Source organism: Aythya marila (genome assembly GCF_965140915.1).
Source record: "Aythya marila genome assembly, chromosome: 3".
Lineage (NCBI taxonomy): Eukaryota > Metazoa > Chordata > Aves > Anseriformes > Anatidae > Aythya > Aythya marila.
The window spans coordinates 17,524,962-17,552,689 of NC_139044.1; the positions used below are offsets into that span (position 1 = coordinate 17,524,962).

At 47.1% G+C, this 27,728-nt stretch overlaps 1 protein-coding gene across 1 annotated transcript in view; it reads left to right on the forward strand.

Moving 5' to 3' along the window:
- Positions 1–13,475, forward strand: part of EHD3 (EH domain containing 3) — a 28,151-nt gene extending 14,676 nt beyond the window's left edge. The window contains exons 4-6 of the mRNA XM_082756544.1: positions 8,310–8,722; positions 9,787–9,951; positions 11,440–13,475. Of these exons, the coding sequence (XP_082612670.1) occupies positions 8,310–8,722; positions 9,787–9,951; positions 11,440–11,967 (1,106 nt within the window). The 3' untranslated portion in view covers positions 11,968–13,475. The remainder of the gene's footprint in view (positions 1–8,309; positions 8,723–9,786; positions 9,952–11,439) is intronic.
- Positions 13,476–27,728: the final 14,253 nt, after the last annotated feature.

Below are 27,728 nucleotides of genomic sequence, written 5' to 3' on the forward strand. Positions count from 1 at the left end.
GTAGCTTCACTCTGGGATATTCAGTTACCAGCCTGACAGTGAAAGGAAAAATGTAAACGAATAACAAACAGTCTTGGGCAATCGCAGAGCTCTCAGACTGTGTTTTGAACAGCCATAGTTGGAAGAGAAAGCAAGCACCAAGAGAACTGATGTTATCATAGAATGATGTTCTCCCACTTCATTAAACGTTTAGGGTCCGATAGACCCATAGAACCTCCAAGTTGGAAGGGACCCACAAGGATCATCAAGTCTGACTCCTGGGTACCCAAAGGACCACAAAAAAAAAAAAAAATCAGATCATGTGTGTGAGAGCGTTGTCCAAATGCTTCTTGAACTCTGTCAGGCTTGGTGCCGTAACCACTTCCCTGGGGAACCTGTCCCAGCGCCTGCCCACCCTCTTGGTTAAGAACCTTTTCCTGATACACAGCCTGAACTTCCCCTGTTGTGGCTTCAAGCCATTCCCTCGGTCCTGTTGCTGGTCATCAGGGAGCAGAGCTCAGCACCTGCCCCTCCGCTCCCCCCGTGAGGAAGCTGTAGACCACCATGAGGCCTCCCCTCAGTCTCCTTTCCTCCAGGCTGAACGATCCAAGTGACTTCAGCCACTCCTCACGTGTCTTGCTCTCTAGACCCTTCACTATATTTGTAGCCCTCCTCTGGATGCTCTCCAATGGTTTTATATCTTTCTTATCCTGTGGTGCCCAGAACTGCACACAGTACTTGAGGTGAGGCCGCATCAGCACAGAGCAGAGTGGGACAATCCCATCCCTCTACTGACAGCAGTGCCGTGCTTGATGCACCCCAGGGTACAGCTGGCCATCCTGGCTGCCAGGGCACACTGCTGGCTCGTGTTCAGCTTGCTGCCGACCAAAACCTCCAGATCCTTTTCTGTGGGGCTGCTCTCCAGCATCACATCCCCCAGTCTGTACGTATAACCAGGGTTGCCCCTTCCCAGGTGCAGAATCCAGCACTTGCTCTTCATAAACTTCATATTGTTGGTGATTGCCCAGCTCAGCTCTCTTAATTTGTCCAGATCTCTCTGCAAGGCCTCCCCACCCTTGACAGTCAGTAACTCCACCCAGTTTGGTATCCACAAACTTGCTCAAAAAACCCTCAAGTCCTTCATCCAAATCGGTTATGAAAACACTGAAGAGGGCTGGTCCTGAAATGGAGCCCTGGGGAGCCCCACTAGTGACAAGTCACCAGCCTGATGTAACCCCATTTACAAGAACCCTCTGGGCCCGACCCGTCAGCCAACTGTTCACCCATCTTATTATGCTTTTATCTAATTATAGTCTGGTCATTTTGTCCAGAAGGATACTGTGAGAGACAGTATCAAATACTTCACTGAAATCCAGTAAGATCACATCAACTGGCTTTGGTCAACCAGCTGGGTAGAAGGAAATTAAGTTTGTTAGATAAGACCTTAGAGTTTTGTCACGTGTTCTGGGAACAGCATGATATACCCTGAAAGCATCTAAAAAGGAGGCATTTCAAGCATTTGCTATAACAGTCCCCTGTGATTATTTGTGTTTCACTCCACCCAGGAGGGTGAAAGTGCAGCGTGATCAGTTGTGGCCTCGCAGTCCACTTCCATGACTACAGCACAGCAGCCACGCTGCCAACTTCCCAGACTTTAGCATAGTCTCACACACACGCTGTCCCACTGAAAGGCAGTCACATAGTTGTACAGTGACATAGCTCTGGGCTTCCTGTAAAGACAAAAATGTAAGGAAAACCTGCACGCATCTGTCCCTTTTTATTTGTAGAAATATCTGAAGCCACGAGCATGACTAACTCATCTAACCTGAAAGCAGGATGCAAACAAAAACTCAAGACTATATATATGTGTTTTTTTTGAGGAGACCGAGTTCATTTTGTCTGAGGGAGATGTGGAGAGAGAGGAGCTGTCCTCATGATTTAGGGTGGAAATACTGCTTTGTTTTGCATTTCCAGAACTGGAAGAAAAAAATAATGCAAAAGAAATGAGATTAAGTATTTAGTCGTGGAAATAGAAAGGTCTATGTTATTTATTTATTGTTTCTTTTAACTCCTGTTAATATCTGGCAAGTCCTCTTTTTTTATTTTTAAACCAAAAAAGTTTGATTTTTTTAGAACTGTTGAATTTGTACATTTTATTGTCTGCCCCTTGTGCACTCCAGACATTCCCTAAGGATCTCCTTTATTAAGGAAGGAGGGTCATGCCCATCAGTATCTCAGTTTGCATCATTTCTGCACATCACGTACACTTGCAGTGTCCTGAGAACTCACTTTGTGTTTGGACACAGACAGAATTCCATGAGGTTTTTCATTATAGTCTGTGCATCAGCACTGCTCTGGACAATTGGTATCTCTGGAAAACCTAGCCTGGATTCAGATACCTCCTGAGGTGTCAAAATCTGGCTGTGGGCTGTTTTGAGGATTGGCCTAGATGCCATGAGATGCTCAGTCCATCTGTCACAAATTGTGTTCCTGCTCCAGCAGGGGGATTGGACTAGATGATCTCTCAGGGTCCCTTCCAATCCCTAGCATTCCATGAAATAACAAAGATACAAACGAGTAATGGATAAAGGGGAAGAGTTCTGTTGTGTGTACACAGAAGCTTACAGTTGTAAGAAGTCTTGGCTCTGGACAATGTTTTCATCAGTTTTAGTCCACCTGAATTGAACTTGTCTAGTGAGATAGATTTCATGTAGCTTGCACTGACATAAAGCAGGAGCCTCGTCAGTCTCCTCGTCTCTTCTCAACCTTGAAACCATTGCTCTAAACAACATGAAAGCCAAAGTCCCTGGTATGCCACTCCACTTATTAATGTAAATGTTAGCATTAGAAATTTGACACCAGCCCACATTTCCTAGCTGAGAACATTATGCAGATTTGCTGTGGAGAGCTGAGTCCCTTTACTTTTGCTTTGGAAACCTTTAAGCCTCCGAAATGGATGTAACATTTCCACTAATTCTTGGTACTGAGGGAGAGGACGTGCAGAGCCCTGACAGGAGGATGCAGCTCCTATTGCTGTGAGTCACCAGCTCTAAGACAGATGATTTCTTCAGGTATAGGCAAAGGCAGAATTAATCAGCAAGCTCTAGAAACCTGCTCTAGAAATTATGACATATCGCTCATAGAAGTATTCTCATCCTGTGGAATTTCTACTTCCCAACACACCCACAGACACGCGTTACACAAATCTCTTTATATCCCGTTGGAAGGCAGCCACTCCCAGAAAGGAAGCAGCTTTTTCACAAAGATGCTTTAGGATGAGCTGCAGTGAGATAAATGCAACATTCATCCCTTGCTTTTCATCGTCCTTTCTAATCCATTCCTTGCTGGTTTCACCAGCTCCTCACCTTGACAGAAACCAAATCCCTATTCTCTACTCTCCCCTGCTTCGGTTTCTGTCACCCACACCTGTACCATCCCTCCCTGAGCCTCACAACAGCCACCCCTGCCTTGCTTCCCACTCACTTTGTGTGTCCTACTCACTTCGTGTAGCCCTTCCTCCTCCTTTCCTCCCTTTATTTCCTCCACCTGACCATCACATTGTCTTGAGGGCTGTGATCTAGTGGGCTTTCAGTCTCTGGAACACCCCAGATTTAGGTGGATAGTACGAAGGGAGCTCCCAGGGACTAAACTCACCAGGAATGAGGTAAGTTGCTAACAGCAGTGGCACAGTTTAAAAAAGCAGCTTTGTGTTTTTCAGCATTTCTTCATCTTACTTTCCTCCTTCCATCCCACCTGACCTCCACCACAGGGTCTGTGCCCATAGTTCCACGAGACAGGCAATTCAGTGGTGTGCTTACCATCAGCCAAAAGCAATGCTGAGCTACTACATGAGCACTCATTGCTGGTTTAAATGGCTTTAAAATGTTACAGGCAGGCAGGTTTGATGCTGGGTCTGGTATCATTTGTCTGCACAGAGTCAACGTAAAGACTGTGTCATTCTTTGTCTGACTTGACAGAAAAGTAATTGCATAATCCTGCCGTATCTTAGTTAAATACTTGCTGCCAGGTATTCCAGCAGCACACAGACAAGTATTCATAAAGCCACAGTCTGCCTTGCAGCGTCTAGGTGTCAGGGTGTCTGCAAGAAAATCGCTTCCTCTACAGGATGAATCTACTGGCAGTCATCTGACTTGTCAGCTTTGTGTTAAATCTGTTGAATCCTTCTCATGCTGCCAGAATGAAATCTACCCCCGTGAAAGAATATCTGATGGAAGGAAATGGTACGGTCATCTTGCCCATTTCTTCTAGCACTGCATAGATGGGATTCATTTTCTGTTCATGTCCTTATGTGTTCTTCCTTCACAGCCTTCTCTGGAGGTTGTGAAACAATCCACATCAGCGATATTAAGGCACGTTTAAATAGGTCTGGTTTTCAACAGCAGAAGTGTAACCACAAACAACCAGGAATTACTGAAGAGAAAATTTTCCCCTTCACATTTTGTGTGAACATCCCTGTAATAATTCTTCTGCATTTATGCAACTTAGGCAAGCAGTTGGCTTCCCAAATGCCATTTAACTTCACTATAAACTGCTGTGGTATGTGGATAGCTTCGCCCATCAGTGACACACTGCCAAATCTGGCTGCCTTTGTGAGAGGCCTTAGCAACGCTCTACAACAACGAGATAGGGCACAAAAAAACATAACGCATCCGCAGAGTTATTAACTCAACTTTGCGAATCAAGAGGGACACTCCGGGCAGAAAACTCCTAATTTGACGGTAGGTCAAGACGAGTTCTTGGTCTAACCTCACACTGAAATAAACTGCCAGAAGAATGTAGAGTCAGGTCCTGCAAATCTGCAACATAAAAAATGGACAAAATAATACGAAGTGAGGCTATAATGCTTAAATTTAGTTACAGGATGAGCCTTGCATTTTCAGGTGTTCCAGCTCTGGTTTCAGCCAGGCAAAACATCCTGAGTTCTCTATGCTATAGAAAAGTCCTCTGAACTAAACATTAAAATATTAGTTTAACTTTACTTTTAAATATCTTCACTAAAAGCTTGCTTCCCCTTAGAGTTTTATACCCAGTCTCCCTGCTATCCAAATGCTTCTCTGCTCCAAATCTGTTCTTTTATATGCTAAAAGCAAAACAAGAAAGTCAGCCCTACAAATTTCCCATGTGGGAATTCCCTAGGCAGCTGTCTGTGTGGGAAAATACCATCACAGAGCTCTGAGAGTTGACTCCAAGTAGATGGTTGTAAACACAGGTCCGTCCCGCCTGCCCTTCCCTCTTGTCAGACTACATGTAAGTAGAGTTGCACACAGAGAGAAGTTTCTTGCTTAGCACCAAGAGGAAAGGCCTCACACATTCCCATAAGTGCCAAAAGTGGGACACATGCAAGGAGTGTCTGGGGATTAGGTTTCTTTCCCAGCACAGGATGTAAGCCAGCCCATGCTGTTGTGACTGCTCTGAAACATCAATATTTGCTACTTCTTAGGGCTTTGTTCTGTTGTAATAGAGATGTGCAGGACAGCTGTCAGCAGATTATCTCTAAACACACAAAGAAGCTGGGAAAGAAAGGTGCTCTGCCTATCCATCTAGACATTTGATGAAGTCTACAAGGACATTCTACACACATTGTATGTTACTGTAGCAGCTAGGAACATACCAAGATCCCAGCAGATATTAATTTCCTTTTCCTCTTGGGTAGAGCAACATTTTTGTCTGTGGATAGGAAATAGAGACTCAGAGAGCGGATGCCTGAAGTGCTGCTGCAGATCTTGGCTTGACACATCTTAATGTCAGCAGATCACTGGAGCTAAGCACCTAAAGATCCTTTTAGACAAATCCCAAGAACCAGGCAGATCAACGGGCAGACCTCAGCTAATACCAAAACTACAATGCCACTTCTTTTTCTTTCCTCTTTTCAGAGGGCTCCCTACCTTTACTGAATCACTGAAAGCTGTGCTGAGAGTCAGGTGCAGACACCTTCCCCACCTCATCCCAGCCCCTGGTAAACACCCTGAAGAGCAGCAGTTGTTACTCTTGGTGGAGGGAAGCCATCCATGTTGACCTGAGACAGGACATCACTGTAACATCACTAGGTGCCCAAGAGAGTATGACTCAGTTTCTCCTTTGATCTTCCAAGGAAAGGCTAGGAGAAGCAGTCATGGTGCAATTCAAACACATGCCAGCTTGACAAAAAGCATCCCAGTCAAGGAGACTTCATCAGATTAAATGCACCAACTTCTCTGAACAAAGTCACACTAATTGTTTCTGTGGTGAAAGAGCAAGCTAGATGGCTGCATATGCAGAATAAGCTATCCTGCCACTGATTTCCAGCACAGCCCAAGCCAAACTGACCATTAGGTACAGATGTGCATCCAACATTTAGCAAAGTTAGTGTTTTTTTCCCCCCTTGCAAATCCATTGATCTCCTCAGAGGGAGAACTTAGAGCCTGAACCAAGTCCAAGTGAGATAAGGTGTTGGTATTGATGCTGTTCTGCTGCCAACATGGCCTAGTGCAATTTAGAAAAGAAATAAGGATAGCTTTAAAACAGCTATGCAGTTAGACCCACGGAGATGAGCTCCTTACAGGCAAAATATCTAAGGTTAGAAGACTGCTGACATCTGAAAGCAAGCAGAACCACCTTTATTTCAACTATAAAGTCTGATTCATGAGAACGTGTGAGATCAGACACATGGACTGGACAGGATGTAAAAACATAATTTATTGAGTGTTGAGTGGGTCTCCCATAAAGGTAACATTAGCTGAATTATCTGAAGCTCTCAGCATCAAGTGTGAGGTGAGTGAAGAGCTGGGGACCAGTATCACTTGTGGCTGCTGGAGAAGACACCACCGCATGGTAATGGAGTGACAGGCCAGGGGCTTCCTGCTCTCTGATTTCTGTGGATCCCATGGAAGAAAGCAGGGCAAGCTGTTTAAATTCCAGAGCACATTTGTCTTCTTTCACCCCTTTGTTTGTTTGTTATGAGCGAACTATGACCGAGATAAAACACAGCCCAGTAATAGTACCTAGCACGTAAAGAAGTTCTTAGTAGCAAACAGCTAACATGAATTTATGTATCTGAAGAGAAAGGTTCACATGGGCTTTGCTCCTGACTTCAGAGCCAGGGTTTCACCCTGATTTGCTTAAAGTCACAAGATGGAAAAGGCAAAAATCAGGATCAGAGCTCTGCAGTCCTCCCTTCCATAGCCCTCACCTAAAGAGCGGGATGCATCACTTGTGCTTTAGGAAGGATGAGAGGGTAAAGGGAGAAAAACAGGGAGGGGGAAGGCAGTGAATTAATTCTTACACATTAATTCATGAAAGCTAAGAAGAAAAAAGTATGTTCAAGGATTTGAATGCAAATAGCACGTGATCTGTCCTGATGATTCCTGCCCACCAGGAAAAAAGCTGTGTTGCAAAGCAGAACCAGTACGGGTGTTTTAATGAGGACAGCACTCTGGCAACACAGATAACCCCAAGTCTTGCACAGTATAGGAGAGACTTAAAAGAGTGGAGAGGGAGCACCAATCTCATGATGAGGCTTTAAAAAAGATGAAGAAACACCACAGAGCTAGGAAAAAAGGGTTATTTTGTTGCTGTCATTTTTAAAACATACGCACATTATTTATCATGCCTTTATCCTTAGTTCTGAAGTAATGAAATTTGAAACTAGTGTGTTTAGTTGGAGTCCACCTCTGCTGTTCATGGCAATGCTGCCTAAGTAGCAAGTACTTAGCAAAGCAAACAATTCATTTTGCTTCGTGCACATGCAGCAGATGTGAGAGGATGATTACTCAGCTATGGCAGGTGATTTGCATCCTGGGCTTTGAATTGCATGGGACAGTCTCACACAACTAGACTAGACCTGAGCGTTATTAAGCAGTAGAGATACAAATCTCAAACCAGTCTGGATGCAAATACTAATTATCTAGCTTTCTGCTGCATTTGTAGGCTTTGCTGATGGCCAGTAATTCAGAAATGAGACGTCCCTGTCTTGTTATGTGCAAGACTTCTGCAGTAGCTGTTTGAACATAGGCAAACTGCTAAGATGTACGTTTGAACGAAGCATTTGTAGCATGAGTTCAGGACTTCCTGGGTGATCTCTTAATCTGGAGAAGATGAGAACCTTCCTTAAATGTGCAAGTCTTAGATGTTTCATAATGAAGAGCACTTCCCTCTCTACCCTCTTTGTGGCAAAGAATCAGGTTTCTTGTTCACTTTATCAAGCTACTTGAGCTGCCGGGGGAAAGCTTTCTCTCTGCGAGCTTACCCTCAGACAGCATGATGCAGGTATGACCACCAGCCTTCGCTACACCTGTGCGTGTGTCTCTCTGCTCTTCCTCCACCCCTTGTAGGTTACGACTTTGCTGCTGTCCTGGAGTGGTTTGCAGAGCGGGTCGACCGCATCATTCTTCTTTTTGATGCGCACAAGCTGGACATCTCAGATGAATTCTCTGAGGTCATCAAGGCCCTGAAGAACCACGAGGACAAGATGAGAGTTGTTCTCAACAAAGCTGACCAAATAGAGACCCAGCAGTTGATGAGGGTGTACGGTGCCCTTATGTGGTCCCTGGGAAAGATTGTCAACACTCCTGAGGTCATCAGGGTCTACATTGGCTCCTTCTGGTCCCACCCGTTGCTCATCCCTGACAACCGAAAGCTGTTTGAGGCAGAGGAGCAGGACCTGTTCAGGGATATCCAGAGCCTTCCCCGCAACGCAGCCCTAAGGAAGCTGAACGACCTCATCAAGCGGGCACGGCTGGCCAAGGTGGGTACTGGCACGGGAGAGCCCGGACACTCAGTTTGGGCCATCCGCAGTATACAGGGTATGGGAAAGTGGTTTTGGCTGGTCTAGCTTGCACAGCTGGTGGATCCTACTTCTCCTCTTCCCCTTCTTATTTCACTCAGAGGCCTAGTGTGTGTTTGTCCTATGCACTTCAAGGAAGATTGTACCTCCTTTGCTTGGTGCAGCAGTCACAACAGGCCTGAGTGAAGAGTTGCTCACAGATCAAAGAAGGTAGCACTTGAGGGGATGCAGAAAGCAGCTGCACTGTGCTAGCAACTTCAGAATTAAAACCAATTCCATGTGTCAGAATCACACACCAAGGGAAGTAAGAGTCTGGAGGTCTTTTGCCTTAAAGAGAGAAACCTAGATGGATGCAGAGAGTGACAAGAATGGCAGATAAGCCTGCCATGAACATGAAATATACACACACAGGTATATATCAAGGGCACTGCCAGAAATTGCATTTCTGATTATTTAGAATGAGCTGAGTTAAGCTCTCCAGAGCACTGGGAACAGACCCCTAATAACTGAGAAAGAGAGACTGAAAGATGCCCAAAAGCTTTCTATGAAAGAGAAAAAGTTTCCCCCACCCCCTCATCCACAAAATAAAGATGTGTCACAATATTGCATACAAAATTCACTGCCATCAGTCACTTCTGCTGGGGATACTAGAATAGATTCTGCCTTCCAGCATCACCAGTGCTAACAGGAAGTATAATATAAACTGATTTTTATGAAAATGGTTGTTCTGGCTCTGTACAGTCCTTGTACAGAGTACTCAATAGCATAGTGTCTTGTAAGTCAAAGGCTCATTCCCACGTTAAACAAAATCTGGAGTTCCAGAGTCTGTATGTTTGGACACAGCTGAGCAGCACTTAGCACTAGAGTGATAATCAGCAGATAGAGGCGAGCTGAGGAGCTAAGCTTGCTCCTCGGGATGGGACAAGATGGGTTGACTCCTACACACAGGTACTGTCTGTTGGGAAGACCATGATGTGTTCTTTAGCACTTGTCTTTTTCATTCCATATCATGTAATGCCCTTCAGGTCCATGCCTACATCATCAGCTCTCTAAAGAAGGAAATGCCCTCCGTGTTTGGGAAAGACAATAAAAAGAAAGAGCTTGTTAACAACTTGGGAGATATTTATGCCCGCATTGAACGGGAGCATCAGATCTCACCAGGAGACTTCCCTAACCTGAGAAAGATGCAGGTAAGTGGTGGCGTCTTGTCCAGAGCACAAACATACAAAGAAAGAATAACTGCAGGGAATATGACAGAAGCCACAGTACAGACCTTTATTATCATTGCCTGTGCAAAAGGCCTGTTGTAATCTTGGGGTGAGCCTTGAACTGTGTGCAGGCCATGTTTAGGCACACATGTAAACATTTTTTTTGCACATAGAGCTCATGCGAAACTACAGCTGCCTTCATTTCTCAAGTCTTTGCCTAAACAGCATTTGACAACAAATGATTTCCTCTTTTTCTTTAAGTCCAGGCTTCATTTTCAGATTTTCTAGACCTAAGGATACTGCTAATCTATATTAAATAAAAAAATACATTTTCCAGAAGCCTATATACATGCATCCCCTCAGGAGCTGTATCTTTTTGTCCTCTACTTCACTCTGTTTCTAGAAAGACTTGGGGATGAAGGAAGCAGTGAAAACTTAAAGCTCCCTATCTATTTTAGGCAGAGAATCAGTTTTTCTGAGCTGCAAAGCTGAGGCCTGATTCAGTGTTCATACAAGTCAAAGACTTCAGAGGACCTTGGATCAGGGCCTTATATTGTATACTCGAACAATGCTGGGCAAGGCTACATTGCTCTGTGGCTTCAGTCCAAGCAGAAACCTCGTTGCAGTTACTAGCTGTTGAAGTCGTTATAAGCTCCTATGGAAATACAGCAGTTGCTCATCTTTCTTAAGAAAAATGTATTTCACCTAAGTTCTTTGGAATGAGATCTGCAGAGTGTATCCAACAGAAAATGCCATTCACTGCTTGTTAAAATGTGTTTAAATATTTAAAAAATAATTACACCACTCCATAAGGAGTGAATAGACTGGATTTAATCGGTAGGGTGAAGGATAAAGTGGTAGGTTGTTTTACAGCTCTTAAAAGAGAATTTTTTGCAGTCCCTGCTCAAACCACTTTTGCTTAGCTGTGAAAAACCACAAAAAATGAGTTATTCTGTGAAGTTCTACTGTCTTTATGGCATCTGAAAGATGTACTGCATGATAGCAAGGGATTTACCTGTAAAACAGTGTATTGCCAAAGTGGCACTTCTTTACCAGAGCGCAGAGCACCAGTTAGAAGGTGCAGCAAGAGCTGCACAACCAGCTTGCTTTGAACAATTTGGTCCTCACGAACACTTGTACATGGCCTAGAAAGGAAGTCTTACTCGCATATGGCCATCATCCAGGTCTTGGAGTAAATCGGAGTAAATCACTTCCCTTCTCTGTGCCATGCCAGCCCCACTTTGTGAGCAGGGGAGATTGTTCTCTGCAGGACTTAAAGAGTATGTGAGAGCATGGCCAGCCAGGGAAACCCTATTGCATGCTGAGGAACAGGGCTGTCGGAGGAGAGTGCTGTGCTCCCCACTCCTCCTCTGCAGTAGATTTTTTGAGCCAAACAGAGCCCACGCTGTGCTGTTACTGCCCTGTGCACAACCGTGTCACTCACCTCTTGCTCCCCTGTCCCACTTCAAGGATCAGTTGCAGGCCCAAGACTTCAGCAAGTTCCAGCCTCTGAAGAGCAAGCTGCTGGAGACCGTGGAGGACATGCTGGCCAACGACATCGCGCAGCTCATGGTGCTCGTACGCCAGGAGGAGTCCCAGCGACCCACCCAGATGGTGAAGGGAGGAGCCTTCGAGGGCACGCTACATGGCCCCTTCGGCCATGGCTACGGCGAAGGCGCTGGCGAAGGGATCGATGATGCTGAGTGGGTGGTGGCCAGGGACAAGCCCATGTATGATGAGATCTTCTATACGCTCTCACCCGTTGATGGCAAAATAACTGGTGCCAATGCAAAGAAGGAGATGGTAAGGTCTAAGCTGCCCAACACAGTGCTGGGAAAGATCTGGAAACTGGCTGACATTGACAAAGATGGCATGCTGGATGATGAGGAGTTTGCCTTGGCAAATCATCTCATTAAAGTCAAGTTGGAGGGTCATGAGCTGCCAAACGAGCTACCTTCCCATCTCCTCCCTCCATCCAAAAGGAAAATAACAGAATGAAAGCAGGGTTGCAAGGGAGAGGGAAAGGGAGGGGAGAAAGATCTAGAAAAACATGTTTACTTAAATTATACCTTTAGATGTGAGGTCACCTTTCAATTTATACCTATTTTGCTGTATGAAGAAAAAACTAAAGCAGAACAAAAAAAGTCCAATCATTCTTCATGATGATATGCAATTCACTCTTCCAGTGTAATGTCCCTGCTTTCTAATGTGTAGTCTGTAAACATGAAGGTGAAGAAAGGACACTGAGACTAGGATAACCTGGTAAGCAGGACAGAAAGAAAACCTCAAGTGGGCTGCATCTTTTGAGAGTGGAATTGGCACTAATAGAAATCTGCTAACCACCAGTGTCACTCCTGAGCTTTGACTGCACATTGTGCTGTTTATTGGTCTTGCAAACCTAATGAGACAGATCCTTGATAGCAAAGAAGAAACCACAAAAAGGTCTCCAAGCTGTTGGCCAGACTAAGGAGTACCTCCTAATTAATAAGAAATTCCAAATTTCGAATCCCTGGGTTAAGAATTTTAGGAATCCAGTTCACTGTCAGATACAAGTTCTACAAGCATTTCCCTGTCCTTAAAAAAAATAAAGCAATCTGAAATGGCTCTCAATTGGACATCTTGAGTTCTTCGTTATTTACTGTGGGACAGGCACTAGGAATTCCCGAGCACCTGCACCTCTCATCCATTCCCTGGTGGTGATTTATTGTCAAAGTATAGCCGAGAGAACAACCACCCTGAGTGAAACAGAAGGAGAATATACTAGAGTCAGGCATCAGGTGGGCTGGAAGGGGAGAAACCCAGGACTCTACCCCCTGGCTCACTGATTGTTTCACAAGTGGATAGTGTTTTCTCCTTCAAAAGCCTTTGAACAAGGGTGTTGTTCATCATTCCTGTGAAGTGATGGTTACTCATTGTGTGCAGTGAAAGCTACTGGGTCCCATTCCTACTGTAAAGACGAGAACACAGAACACAGCACTGTCGGGTAGATGGTTCATCATGAGAGCAGACAACACAGTGGGCAGAGCATGCTTTGCTACCTGTGCCCCCACAAATTTAACCTAGACATCAACAGCCTTCATCTACCTTCCTCCTCACCACACAGTAACACTTCATCCCCTTCAGAACCTCTACCCTGAGCCAAGAGACCTTCCCCGTCTCTTGAATGCTCTATAAAATTTCTCTTTTCAAGACCCCATTTTGGCAGAAATACCTAGATTTCCTACTTTGTTTCACACACCCCTGCACGGACACTTCTGTTTTTTGTTGCTTTAAAGCAGCATTTTGTTCCAATTCCTGTTGTCACTTTATATAAGCTGAGCTCCTACTGTGATGAAAAAAACAATACAAGTATAACTTATTTTATATCTGTGTTCATATTATATAGAGAAATATATTGTGTATGTAGGATGTGCTTACTGCATTACATTTATCACTTGTCTTAAAAATTAATACATTAACCGTTTTTGTACCCTGATCCTAAAACATTATTAAAAAGAAAGGCCAGATCTGTCTATTTCTTTACAGAACAAAATTAAATACAGCTGAAAAGACAAAATTGATTTCTGCGTGCAACAAAGTGAGTTTAGCACATTCCCAAACGTGTGTACAGATTTGCCCTGCTGGCCTGGTGTGCAGTGCTGAACGGTTGGCTAGCATCTGCAGACATCTCCTTTTCTGGCAGTCTGCTCACAAGCGTGGGTTGTACTTGCTGTAGCTGGTCGAACTGTACCCAAGGTTCACCTTGTTCAACAGAAGTGGAGAGGTAACATCTAAACAAGTACCTCGGTAGGAAAAGGAATGTACTGAGTTTCCTCCTGCCAGTCGCAGATGAAAATACTACAGATTCATCAAGATCTAGAATGAACACCTCCCCCCAAAAAAAAAAAAAAAGTTTGGTCTTAAATCTTGCTAGTTTTAATTTTACTTCTGTCTTCATCACTCTTTCTTTACATATGGTGGTCATTATTCCCAGAAAAGGACAGGGAGATGCACTGGGTGAGTGAGAGCAGTTGGAATAGTCCTGGGAAAGCACTTGGAAAAAGAGGGTGTGAGCAGAGTTTCCATTCAGCATTTGTACAGGATGAGAGGGAGGAAATCGTAGGGTGGAGAGCACAAGGCAACAAACAAAGGTTTAGAGAGAAATCAGCAGACTGTCTTCTCAATCCAGTTTGCCCCAGTTTTAGCACTGTGTGCACATCAGCGAACGCTGGAACTCCGACAGCTCAGGTCAAGTGCACGAAGTGAGACCGCAGCACTGTGCAGGGGGGTTTCCTCCAGCACGTGTTCAAAACCCACTTAGCACTGTCAGAGTGGAACTTCCCTGGTCATCTCAGAGGACAAAACCAGAAGCATTTCAGTGACAGTTACTCAATATGACTGCTTTGTGGGTCAGCAGCAACACATGAGATCTCAAAGCAGAGGGAGCAGGACAGCAACTGGAGATGCTGTTTCCAGAGGTGCCATTTACATACAGTCCGCCATACTCAGACAAGTTCATACAGAAGATTTCAATCCTATTAAGTGCTTTAGGAAGTAAAAGGTAACTCGAGTATCATGAGATTCTCTATGCAAAAAATAATAATAATAAAAAAAAAATAGGAGCCTATAGTATGCCCATTAATAGGTGCACATTTTTCTGTGCCCATCTCCACAGCCAGCAGCTGCAGCCGCCATCACTCCCCACCCCCTTTCTCGTATTTGGAGTTAAGACTATTAGGGTAACCTCGCACTGCTCACCACACACGTGGGAAAGATGATGACTTCCTAAGCACACCAGGACTCCGGGCTGTTTGTGCAGCCTTGTGCGGGGTTCTTGCCAGGTCACAGAACCACGCTCTCGAAAGTGTTTGCGTGTGCCCAGCGGTGCTTCCTTTTTCTAGGTGCATTTCTCAGCCACTGAACGAGGTTTCCCCAGGAAGTTGTACAGAGGAACCTATGCGTTTGCTTACGGCTGTGGGTAGGGGGTTGTAGCACGTGAACACACCGGGATCACTCTGATCCTCTCACACCCCCCTCCGCCCGTCCTCAGGCAGAACTTTCACAAGGTCAGAACAAACCCATTCTTCCAGTCGGAAGCAGAGCTGCTCTTCCCTCTTTCTGTTCCTTTCTGGGAACGATTTAGAGAAAAAAATCTGAACACGCATGCTCTATGGACTTCATTAAAATGAAGATCTCCACTGTGGACAGACAGTTTGGCTGAACAGCACTACGCAACCATATATATGAGGGGAAGGGCAGTAATTACACTACATTCACTGAATAAAGCCTCAGGAGGGGTGTAGTCTAACAAGAACCATTACCTCTGTGAGCTGGAAGTTGGCCAGCACGTTGGCGTTCAGAGGGATTTGCAATCAAACATAAAAGGTCAGAATCAGTTTTTCCATCATCTTAAGTTCTGAGGTAAACTTTCGTACAACAATGAAATTCAGATTTAAATCTGGAAACTGTTCTTTAACTTGCTCTCGCTGCTCCCTAATGTTTTGTCCATATGATAACAGCCTCTGGCTGGGGAACACAGTTACAGACGATTTGGTCTTACGTAGATTGACATCGTTCCAACAACGCCCAGGGGAAACTGGGGAAAAACTTCTCCAAAACTCATCTAAGAGTACCTCATTGATAACTTTCTCCTCTGCTATTATTTCAGTGTTTCTCTTACTATAGGGACAGCTGTAGGAGGAGGGTTTTGGTGACTCCATCTTTACACAGATCAAGGGACACAATTAACTATTTAACCTCTTCTTAGGCTTTTAAGACCTCACATCCTTCAGAGCTTGAGAGGTGTGTGCTTGGAGACACTTGTGGAGAACTGCGCTGAGGAGAGGAACAGCTCGATTACAACATCCACGTTACTATTGTGGATTTTTCACAGCGCAGCATCTTTTTTCCCTTTCCTCCATTGCGCTCAGGGACCTTTCTGTTTTTGTTCTCCTTACACAGGCTGAGAACAAGGCTCGGTTTAGAAACTTGACCTACTAATGAGTTCAAAGCTAGCGCAGGCAAGTCAATCACTGGGTAGCTTCCCAAATCCCTCAGGCAGCGCAGACAAAGTATCAAAGCCACTATTTAAGGTGGGATGAACGTAATTTGAAACAATTCATCTCTGCCCATGTGGAAGAAAGCCCCAGCAGGCATGGCTCGCATTCAGCACGGCACACCCATTCCACTGCTCCCTGCGCTGCTCAGGAGCACAAACACTGTAAGCATTGAGAGAGTTTTAAATGGAACAAGCAGCCCATTGCATCAGGTAAATAAGCACCAGCATTCACATCCAACTATCTTTAAAGTTCCCCTGGATTTTTTTGCCAAATGGGAAGAGGAGGGTGATGGCCATCGTGCCTTCCAAGAAACCACGGCTCAAATTATACCCTAAAAATGGCTGCATCCTTCCCAGGGACCAAACACTGCTGTACACGAGGACCTATTTTTTTTTCCCCTGGTTCCCACATGCCTCAGCCGAGGCCTGTGGCAGGGGGCACGTGCCTTTAAGCGTCCAGGACCACAGTCCTTGGGCCTCTGACAGTCTCAATAACCATCAAAGCAGGCCTGCAGCTGTCTGTGCAACCCTGCGACATTCATGGTGCCTCTCTCTGAAAACACCTCGCAGGAACAGCAGCTGCTGAGGCAGTGAGGCCTGCCTTCAGGCCCTGCTGGTTCAATCGCCCCAGCCCTTCAGCTCCAGCACTTTCTCAGTCCTACAAGTCCCGTGTCCGTGAGGGAGGACGCTCGGGAGGATGCTCGTTCAGGCCTCGGACAGCACAGAGCAGAGCGCAGCCCCCCCGCGGCCTATGGATTGGCAAAGCCGAGGCTTTTCCCTCCCCCTTCATCATTTACACACCTCGCTCCAAGCAGCGTATCATCGCAGTCTTGGCAGCGCTTCCCTGCCCCGGGTCAGAATTTGAAAGCTCCTGGGAGAACCTGAGAGGAGCCGTTCCAGGCTTTGTTTGTGGTTGCTCGTAGCAATTCCTCTTCGCAGGCCGCTCTGCCCTCCTCCTCCCGCAAGGGAAGTGGGGAAGTACAGCCCCCTATCCACCCTGTGCTGGGGGGAAAAAACAACAGCGAGACCCTCCGAGACAGGCAGAATTGATGGAGCATTGTCCTCTTGGCCCTCAGAGAAAGCCAGCCCCTGGCAGGACCCCAAAAACAACACAGCAGGAGCTGTTCCTAACCCCAACCTTTGGGAACTGCCGCCAAAGGCACGAGGGGAGCTGCAGCAACCTGGAGGTGGGATGAGGTGGTAGGAGGAAAGAAAGATGCTGGAAGTCAGCCAGGGTGCAGTGTGTGAGCAGGCTGCTGGAAGCAGAGCTCCCTGAAGGCTGCTCGTGCTTCCAGGAGGGGTTGGTATAACACAGGAGGCACAGGCATCTCCTCCACGGGAGGGAGAAACAAGCCACGCGGAGCAGGAGATCGTAAACTGCGAACGTGACAAACGGGGACACGTCGTCCTTTCTGGCAAACTCCACCCCAGCCCTGTTCGGGATAATCTAAGGCAACAAATATTTCCAGCAGTCCCCTTCGGAGAGCCTGCCTCGCTATTTTCACAGCGAGGGGCAGACCCCACGGCCTCTCACCGCTTCCTTCCAGGAGGGCTGCTGGGGACAGAAGCCGAGGCGATGCTCCCCACACACCACTGGCCACGGCCCAGGGCGCGTGCAGGCAGCCCCGCTCCCATCCCCAGGTCGCCAGCGCCTCGCTGCAGGCAGGTAGCAGAGCCCTGGTTTGGCTGCCAGGGTCAGGGCAGCACGGGGCACACGGGGGGGGGTTTCTTCAGGTGCTTTGTTAGAGATCAGCGCACACACAGAGGGAATAATGGGTTCACACACGAGTGCAGCTGTTACACCCTGCCTCGTGTCAGTGCTCCAGCTAGGCCTGACCAGAGGCTCGAACAGGGAATCACCCCATTTTCCACAAGCACTGACCGCTGGTATCCTCACCTCCTTACGCAGAGCTCTGGTTTTACGGCTACCATTTTAAAAGCGAGAGGAATAAAATCGATATTTGTATTTAAAGATATTTTTCAGAAGGGGATTTGAAGAAGCCCGTAAGCATATCTGTATTTCCAAGCGTGCCACCACTGCCTGCAATGAGACTGAGCCAGCCCTGCTGCTGAAATGCCCACAGCAGCGCTCACTTCCCTGGCCTGCTGCAGGGAGGGCAGGCAGTGACTGGGGCGAGGAGATTCAGATTCCATCTGCAATCATTTTCTTCCACCCCACTTTTATTTTATTTTATTTTTTAATCAAGAGACGCTGCAGAGGAACATGGTTTTAAATTAAGCGCTCTTTGGACATTACCAAGCCCTCTGTCAGAGAGGGGCACACCAGAAGCAGGGGATGAGAGCAGCAGCTGAGCCCCTCCGACAGGTTGTAAGAGCTGGGTGGCTTCACACACCGAGACACGCACACACTGGGGATAAAAGCACACGGCGTTTTATAGGGTAACGACTCAGAAATCACACATCATCCCGAATCCCTTGGTTACTGCTGCTGACTGACCGCGTCACTGAAGATTAGGCTTTATTTTTATTTTTATTATTTTTAAGACATCGGTTTGTTGTTTCCTGATCTGAACAGGGAACAAAAACAGGATCATAACTTACAACAGAATACAATGAAATTCTTATCGTTGTAAAAATATGTAGGGAGATAATCCAAATCCTGTCCCATGGTATTTCCCCTCAGCCCTCTTCTCCTACAGCCACCCTCCGCAGCTTTAGGGCCTCTTCCCTGCTTTGCATGGAAGATTTGACACCCATCTGAAAACAATAAATTATTTTGCAAACAAGCGATGAAGGCAGCAATGCCTGCCCAGTAACACTTCCACAAAGCAGCAGGCCTTCCTGGCAGGCTGATAAGAGCTTCCTGGTTTGTTTCAGGATGGCAGGAGCTTTTTCTGTTCTGTTGGTTTTTAATAAAAATCAACTCTCTCAACCTTCTGGTAAAAGGAAGGGCAAGCAGATAGAGTTTACTTGGCCTCCCCCGAACATGCTGTGTTGCATAATGGCTGAACACGAAGCAGAAACCAACTCCAAAAGCAAAAATCAAAACCCAAGCACATCCACTTGGGAAGCAGGTGAGATGCACAGCTCACGTCCACCACTGCTTAGGGGTGACTGGGTGACTTCTGCACACACCGCCAGTCCTTTCCTGACCCCTCTCCTCTCTCATGCTGTATTTTTACACTACTACAAGTCCCACAGCAGGTCTGTGCCTAACAGGCTGCATCACAGACAGGAGCACGTTGCTGTCGGACCCTTCCTCCTAAATGCTGGCCTACCTGAGGGATTTCTGCTGGAGAACTCAGCCCCTGCCCCTACCCCAGCCCAAAGGTTTTATCAGAGAAGGGACCTTGAAGGTCATCCAGCTCCAACACGCTCACAAGCACCTCTGGATAAATGTTCTCACAAATATCTCTTCTTCAAAGAAAAGAAAAAAATCATTATATGCATTTTATTCAACATTAAGCACTGATGAGTGGTACCTCTCCCTACAATTAGCAGATTCACGCATTAGGTTTTAACACTTAATCCCCTGAAGTCACCTCTCATTAAAATAATCAATTTGCAATTCAGTCCACTCCAGAAAGGGAAGTAAAAGTGCCTTTTTTCCTCTTTTTTTCAAAATGCTGTTTTTCATCCAGCCCATAACTTGTCGCTCAGAAAAGCGGAGGCAGAAACCAGCCACACGCACAACCAGCAAATTCTCTAGAGCCAGGAGCAGCCCGCACAGCCGTGAAACTGATTTCAAGCAGGCAAAACATCCAAGAAACGTTTTGCAAATCAAAAATTTTAAACGCACAAACAAGCTAATTTTGAAGTGTGAAAACTGAAATAGATTACACCCCCCTGGAGGAACAGCAGCCTTCTGATCAGGGCTTTTTTTTAAGAGACACTGTTTTGCATCACTTCTTCACATCAAGTTTCCCCACCCCATCTTACAGCAAGGAACCGAAGCAAGTACTCGCAGAGCGCTTGCACAGTGCAGCACGGATCTCACACCTGCATTTCTCATGCTTTCAGACAATCACTTTCACCTGTGTGCGAACCACACAGTTATTCACACATGGGTTTGCCCAGCACAGTTTAATTTCTTGCCCACAGAGGCTAGCAAAGGCAGCAGTAGCTCTTGCTGCATACCTGCTTCAGTGTGTAAGAAGACAGGTGAAGAAAATGATGTTGTGGCATTAAAATTCAAAAGTGGTACTAAAAAGGCCAAGGAAGTGAAAAGGCAGCCACACCACCTGCTAGTGATAAAGGGCTAACTTCTAGAAACAACAGCACGGCAAGCACCACAACCAACAAACCGAGCAGCCCACTCCAGCCTGGGACTGTGAAGTACTTCCAAAAAAACCAGCACCAAACACCTTCTCCTCCTCATTCCTCCCGCCAGTTAATCATCTTACCTTAGCACTCATACCTCCACACAACCTGGCTCTCTACAGAGGGAAGGAAAAAAAAAAATGCACCCTCCTCCCTTTTCAAACCTTCCTGTGATCGTGCTAAGTAGGGGCAGGGCAGCACAGGTGAAACAGTTCTGTTCCCAAACCCTCGCTCACCTGGCAAGCCGGGCCTCTGTCTGGTGGCCATTTGGCCACCTCAGGCTGCCCTGAGCTGCTTTGTTAGTTCTGGGCTTCCCTGCCTTGAAGGAGGCTGTGAGCCAAAGGCTCGGAGCAAAGTTTTACTGCAGGAGAGCACTTCTGGGTCCTCACGCTCAGACCAGCTTTGGCTTTTTCCCTCTCAGAAGGAAGAAATCGGAGCTGGTGTTGTGCAGGGGCACTGCGTGGCCAGAGCTGGCTGGTGGCACCGGGGGAGCACAGGAGCTGCTGCTGGGCTTACAGACACCCAGGCTGCCCGTGCTATCCTAGCCGAACACCTCCTGCATCCCTCTCTCTGCCATTTGGTGACTCCTTGCTTTTCGGGGCTGTGTCAATGTAACCTGCTGTGCTCCAAGCCCCAAAATGCACGCTCCTGGCTGATGAAGCAAGCAGGGGATATCAGCGAGAACCCTTTTCTGCTGTTTAGGGCCCCCAGCAGGGTCACAGCATCTCTCACAGAAACTCCGGTAGCGTGAAAAGCCCCCAGCTGAGCTCAGAAACCTGCCTGCTTCCCATTTGCATCTGCAAGGGGCTTTCCCTGGCAGGCGGCAGATGACCCACGTGCATAAACCGCACACGGATAAAAAAAACATCGGCGTGATCAGCGAGGAGATGCCACCCCGTGCAGGGTGACTTCGCTGGGTATGGTCTAATTGTTTTTTGCAAGCCGAGCAAAAAGGCCTTCGGGACACGGTGCAGCTCTGCAGAGCCAGGGCAGGGAAGCCTGGAAGGAGCTGGCGGCTCCCCAGCAGAATGAGCAAGGTGCCACCAGCAGAGATTCAGGGTGCTTTAATTAATGCACGCTCATAAAGCTGTTCAGCTGTGCTAACTGCAGCAGGGCAAAGCCCACCACGCGCAGCCAGCGCCAGCAGCCTCCTTTTGGCATGCATCGCTGCCGGCTCCACACGGAGAGCAGCAGGGGAGAGGAGAATATAAAGGTTTAATTTTAGCCCGCGAGCCCTGTGCAGATCTTCCCTTTTTATTTTTAATCTGAACTCCCGTGTAAAAATAGAATTTCCTGCCCTCCGATAAGGGATTCCTGTTTTTCTGTGGGGCCATCTCCCTGCAAAGCTGCTGCCCGTAGGATTATTGATGGGCTCTTCAAAGTGCAGCAGCAGAAAGGATAAGGACGAGCAGCGGTCGGTACTGACACTGCTTCTGCTTTGCCTTAGGGGAAAAAATAATAAAGCAGATGTGACCCCCCCCCCCCCAGATAAACAACAACCAAATTTAGCATTTCCAGAACTGTTTCAGAAAATCTGTTTTGTCCGAATATTTTTAGAAGTGGCGTTAAGCTTTGCATCCTTCTCAGGTAGGTGTTTGCAAAAGAAAACAAGGAATTTCTCGGGCTTGGAGTTGCGTCCTGCCCTTTGAGCTGGCTCACTAAGGAGGAGATAAATGAGAGTGCTGGAGAAGTCATCCCTCCCAGCCCCCACACTCCTGTATGCTGCTGCCACCACAGCCCCACAGATGCATTCCTGGCCCCTGCTCCCCACGTTTTTGCCTCCCTTTTTTTGCCTGCAGCTCACTTTGGGGGCAGGAGGAGCCACTCCAGGGTGCTGCAGAAGCAGAGGACAGGGCGTGCAGCCCAAAACAGCCCCCACCTGATGGTGAGCATCAGTGCTTGGCTGAGCATGGGCCCTCCTCCTGTGCATGCTTCAGGGCTTCTGCCCGAGGAGGTGCAGTGAATAAAGCCTGCTGCAGGGCGGATCCCCTTCTGGGGCTTTGGGAAGCACTCTGGAAAAAAAATAAGAATAAAAAATAAAAGCCCTGCAGTGTGCAGGGAACCTCGGCACAACAGCAGGCACTGAGCTTTCCTGCAGCACAGTAAAATGGGACCATCGTGGGTTTTGCTCTCCCACACACTGACAACACGTGCTATGTAGGGAGGACACGTCTGCCCACTCCCCACACCCTACTGCCACTGTTTCCATCAGACACACAAAGCTTTTGGTTCGCTCAATTCCCAGCAAGCCTTTCCTAATGGCACATAAAGATTTTGACAGTTTTCCCTGAGAAGTGTACAACTTTTTATTTTTTTTTTCTCCTTTAAAAAATCAATCCTGTTTCTCTCATGTGAAATCAACCACCTCAGAAAAACCTTGGCCCCTCAGAGGATGGGGAAGTGTCCTGTAACCGTGGGAAGTCTCACGCTGATAGAAACCAGTCCCTGCTCCGCAAAATGGTGAAACGGAGACTTTCGGGTCTGCCCCAGAATGCTGATGTATCAAAGAGCTGCGATTGCATTGCTTTTATGAATCAGATGAAAATCAAAACGGAAGGTTTGTCACAGCTGCTTCTCTCTCGTGGCAGTGCCCACAGCCGGCAGTGCCTGTACAGTGCTCACCTTACCCAAGGCAGAGCTGAGCTGCTGGGACCCAACTCTCCCCTTCAGAGCAGGAGTATTTTCGGGTGCAGCCAGCACTGGCAGCTTTCACGGGGCACCCACATCGCTCTGCACAAAGGGGCTGCCCCAGAGGGAAAACAGGAGTGGGAATGTACTGCAGCAATCAGCCTGTGGGGCCAAACTATCCTGTGGACAGGTTTTCAGAGGCATTGCAGTGCTCCAGTTAAACCTGAAGGTCCAAGGCTGGGGCAGCACTCCCGAATCAGTCCCAGCAGTGAGAGGAGCTCATACTGCCCAGCTGCTAAAAATCCTGTTTTGGCACTGAGGCTCCACTACCACCTCCCGTTCCTTCCTGGCTTGCCCACCCTTAACAAAAAGAAGCGACGTGTGCCGTTCCCCCAGGGGCCAGTTTGTGTGGGGCAGAGCCCAACACCACGGCTCCACCACCAGGCCTCTCCAGAGCCTTCATCGTCTTTGCTCCCAGCGGCAAAGCCGGCTGCAAGGCTTTAGGTAAGAGCAATGGTCAATGGGAAATGAAGAAGCAGAATTAGAAGAAGCAGAAGAAGAAGAGGAAGAGGAAGAAGAAGAAGAATTAGAAGCTTTTCCTTGCCTCATAACCAATCCCTTGTTAAGCAAAAGGCTCTGCAATTACTCTATGAGCAATAAAAAAAAAAAAAAAAAAAAAAAAAAAAAAAAAAACAACAACAGAACAGTGGGGTTGTTTTTATAATTTCTCTGCTCGTACCTAGCAACACCGGGCTGCTCCCACAAAGACATTTGAAGTATGCACTTGGTCTCCAGGAGTGTGGCAGCACACAGGGGAGGGTGTATCCAGAGATCTCATCCCACTGCACAGACGGGAGGGAGCTCCACCCCACAGACCTGGCCCTGGACGGGTGGGTGTCCCCACACAGGGCCTCTGTGTTTGAGGCACCCTCCTGCATCCGGGGCACCAATTTCTTGTCCCCGTGCCTCGCTTCAGTCAGGTCTGTTTGTCCCACGCTGCCTTGCCCCCAGAGCAGCAGATGTGTCACTTTCCTTTCACAGGACACTGCACAGCCTTATCTAAATATAAACGACCTGGGAATATTTGGTGGGTTATTGTCTGGGAAAAAAAAAAAAAAAAAAAAGTAAACCAAACAGATCTTAAACCTGTTTTCCCCTGCCACTTCTGACAAATTGACACAGTTGGGACCAGACTCTCCCAAGTTCCTAGAAATGTTACCCACCCATAAGCAATAAGATCCCACAATGCCAGGTGTGGAGATAGCCCGAGCCTGCCTCTCCCTAAAAATCACCCCAACAGCAGAGATCTTCGAGTATTGGAGAAGATGCTGAACGAGCAACCAAGAAAACTCAGCAAGCAACCCGGCATTATTCCCGTGGGAAAGGCCAGGAGCAATGGGCAGACATCTCAGGGCTAAGATGACACCGATTCCCCAGGGTTTGCTGCAGCCCCCTGCCCCTGCACCAGTTTTGGGAGGTTCAAACACCCCTCATGTGTTTCAGCCTCAGCCTTCTGGCTCCCCACATAAATCCCGGTGTCCCTTAGGATGGGTCCAGAGCAGTCACAGACAGCTGAACCCAGTATTTGGGCTAAGGTCAGTGTCGGGGCAACAGGAGCTGCCCAAGTGTTGAATGGGGAGCAGCTGTAACCCCAGCTGTGAGTCCCAAAAAAGGGAAAGGACTTCTGACACGAGGAGAGAGATGCCAGGCTGACAGCAATGCCCAGCCGAGGGTCCCACCCTCAGCAACATGATATTAAGGAACACAACAGACAGGGTGACATACATACATATGTGTTTCATACATAAACGAGAAAGAAATTGTGAGGGAAAATCCAGGATTTTCCAGCCCCTCACAATTTCTGTGACCCCAGTCCCATCTCAGTCCCCTCCCTACTACGGTGTGGTGCTTGTGTGGCCGCAGACAATGACCAGTTTAACAGCTGATGTAGTAATTAAGCCAAGCTTCTTAACTGAACGTCACTAACCATGTGAACCCTCAGTAAATTACAATGCTTCACGGCACCTTGGACAATTCTCAGGTAGTGGCTTTAGAAAGAAGGCACTCGGTGCTGGCAGCTAGCTGTGCGGCCTGCATGGCAGCTGCAAAGCACTGTGGATGTTTATGACTCCTTTTTTTAAAAAAAAGAAGAAAAAAAAAAAAAACAAATATAATCTAAAATGTACATTTCCCCCAATGACTCTGCTCCAGAGAGTATTAAAAGCAGTACCTTGACTCAGTCTGTCACATAAACATCCTGCTGCCCCGGCGCAGCCTGATACTGTCTTCCTCCCAGGATGAGAAGCTGAATAATGTGACAATCACAGCTCCTGCCCACAGGAAAACAGGAAGCGCTGGAGTCCTACAACCCCTCTGAACATTGTCCTACCTGCTCCACTCCTTGGACGCGATGTGAACTTTTTCCTTTCCTTCCCTTCCCTTCCCTTTCTGATCCAGCACTGACCAGTCCCAGGATGCTGCTGCTGCATAGGATGGTGGCTGTCTCCTGCTTGCTTTACCTGCCCAAACCCAGTGTGCTGCTTCCAACCCAACCCTCCACCTCCCTAACCCACCACCAACCAACCTAGCACTGCTGTCTCAGTAGCAGCACTGGCTACGAGTGCTGGAAAAGATGGATGTGAGCCTGGGGCACTGGGAAGATCTGCTCACCCCACAACTGTCTGCTCTAGGAGCAGGGCAGCTCGTTCCTCCCCTGGCTGCCCCCAAATTTCTGCAGTGACTGGTCCAGCTTGGATGTCCTCTGTAAGTTTCCAAACAGTAGCCTTCCAAAAAAAAAAAAAAAAAAAAAAAAAAACAGGAGAAAAGAAAGCTTCCTATTTTGCTTTTCCTTTGCTTCCAATGTAAAAATATCTCTTGCTGAATTAGGCGGTGTTTACCCTCACTTAAAAAAGAACACTTTCCCACAAGCAGGCAGCAGGATCTGCCTTCCTCTGCTCACACACGTGCACCACAGAGGCTGGCACATGGAGGAACAATGGAGGTGGATCGGCACAGTGCTTTGGTCAGGTCATGGTCACGCAAAACAATGCGCTGCAAAATTCTGAAGTGTAGGAGGAATGTGAGAACGCTCAAAACAAGAATGTTTATTGACATAGAAGAGTATCTCCAAAGCATTTGCATCCTATGAGAAAAAAAAAAATTAAAAAAAATCCTAAGCCCAAGGCAACCCAGCTTGAGCCATCAGTGGGGCTAATTAATCTGGACATAATTAAGCGATCCTTTTACTGGTTTAAAGAATCAGGGAATAACTTTTTATCAAACTCTTAGCAGTAAGAGTTTTCCTAAATAAGGACTTAGAGCTGAAACTTCAAATAAATTCCTTAATTCCTTTGTACAGTTGTGTTAAATAGTGAGATGCAAGTGCATTTTCCTGTCTGGCTCAAACTCTAGCCTTAAAACGGTGCTGCCCCCCTACAAGATGGAGCAGGACGCCTTTCAGACTGCAATCTGTTGGCCATTTCTAAGAGGCCCATAGTAGAAGAGTGAGGAAAGCCTAGCAAGCCTACAGGTAACGCTTGAAAGCTTCAGTGTGGGGAGATGGGGGGACCAGGGAGCTGGAGGGGGCCAGGGCTGAGTAAACCAGTCCATCTGCTGCCTGAAAAATGCCTGCTCCCTCCAGTCCCTGACAATACAGGGCAAAGCCTACCTGTATGCTGCAAATGTTGTTGGTCTGAGATTGGGTGTATTCAAGGTGACCTTGGGATAGCTTCAGTCACTCCTGCATTCCCACTGCCCCTTCTTCCTAATTTTGAAAAGAGCTTATCTCCCTGTGTGGAAGCATCCCTGAATCAGTGAAAAATACTTAACTTCCCAAGGACCCACAAGAAACTATCAAACTAGGGATCCCCCCCAAGGCTGTCAAATGCCCACACCAGGCAGATGAGCCAGACACGTGCTACTACCAAAAGTATATAGCGAGGGAGGCATTCAGCTCTGCCTTCACGTGAGCAGTGGTTTCTTCACTCACTATGGTTTCTTCACACTAGCAGTAAGAAGATAAAAAGTAAGGAGCAAAGCAAAGCTGAAATTTGACAAAATAAAAGCAACTGCCATTGATTCCTTTTATGTGCTTTTACCTATTTGTTGTTGTTGTTGTTCTCTGGCCTTTGTTTGCTTTTTGATTTTTTTCCTTCAGAACAAACAAACAAACAAACAAACTTCATATGCCAAATTGATGCAAGAAGCTAATGTCATTTGGGTTCCTAAATCAACCCTACCTGTGGAGAGTAATTCCTTTGCTTGGCATAGTTTAATATCTGATGTTAAACAATTAACAGATCTGAAGGCCGTTGCTTGCAGGGAGTTGTGCATTTGTATGTACAAACCAATTTGCCACTGCTTGGTCTCGAAATATTTCTGGCTGTGTTTCCCCCTTGCAAGTTCACCTCAGCTGAGCTGAGCAGCAGCTGAGGAGTTCACACCAGAAGCGCTGCCTTAGCAGAGACCTGCAGCACAGCACGAAGCTACAGTCAGGATCTGTGTTTGAACACCACAACCGGGGAAAGCAGGGTCTGGGCATCTGTCAGCTCTAGCAGTCTAGCGAGCTCAGTGACACAAAAAACACTTCTTTATAACCCCATGAAATGGGAATAAGTGGAGAAGAGCCTGCCCTGTGCTGGGCTGCTGGCTTGTGGCAGCGCTCCACTACAGGCTTCCCTCACCATGTTCAGTGTTCTCTGGGTGACCTGGCCGCCAAGGCTAATAAGATTTATTTCACTTTGATGCCGGACACCTTCCTTCACATGCAGCACCTCAGGAAAGCACCTCAGTGAGCGCTTTCTGCAGCGAGTCG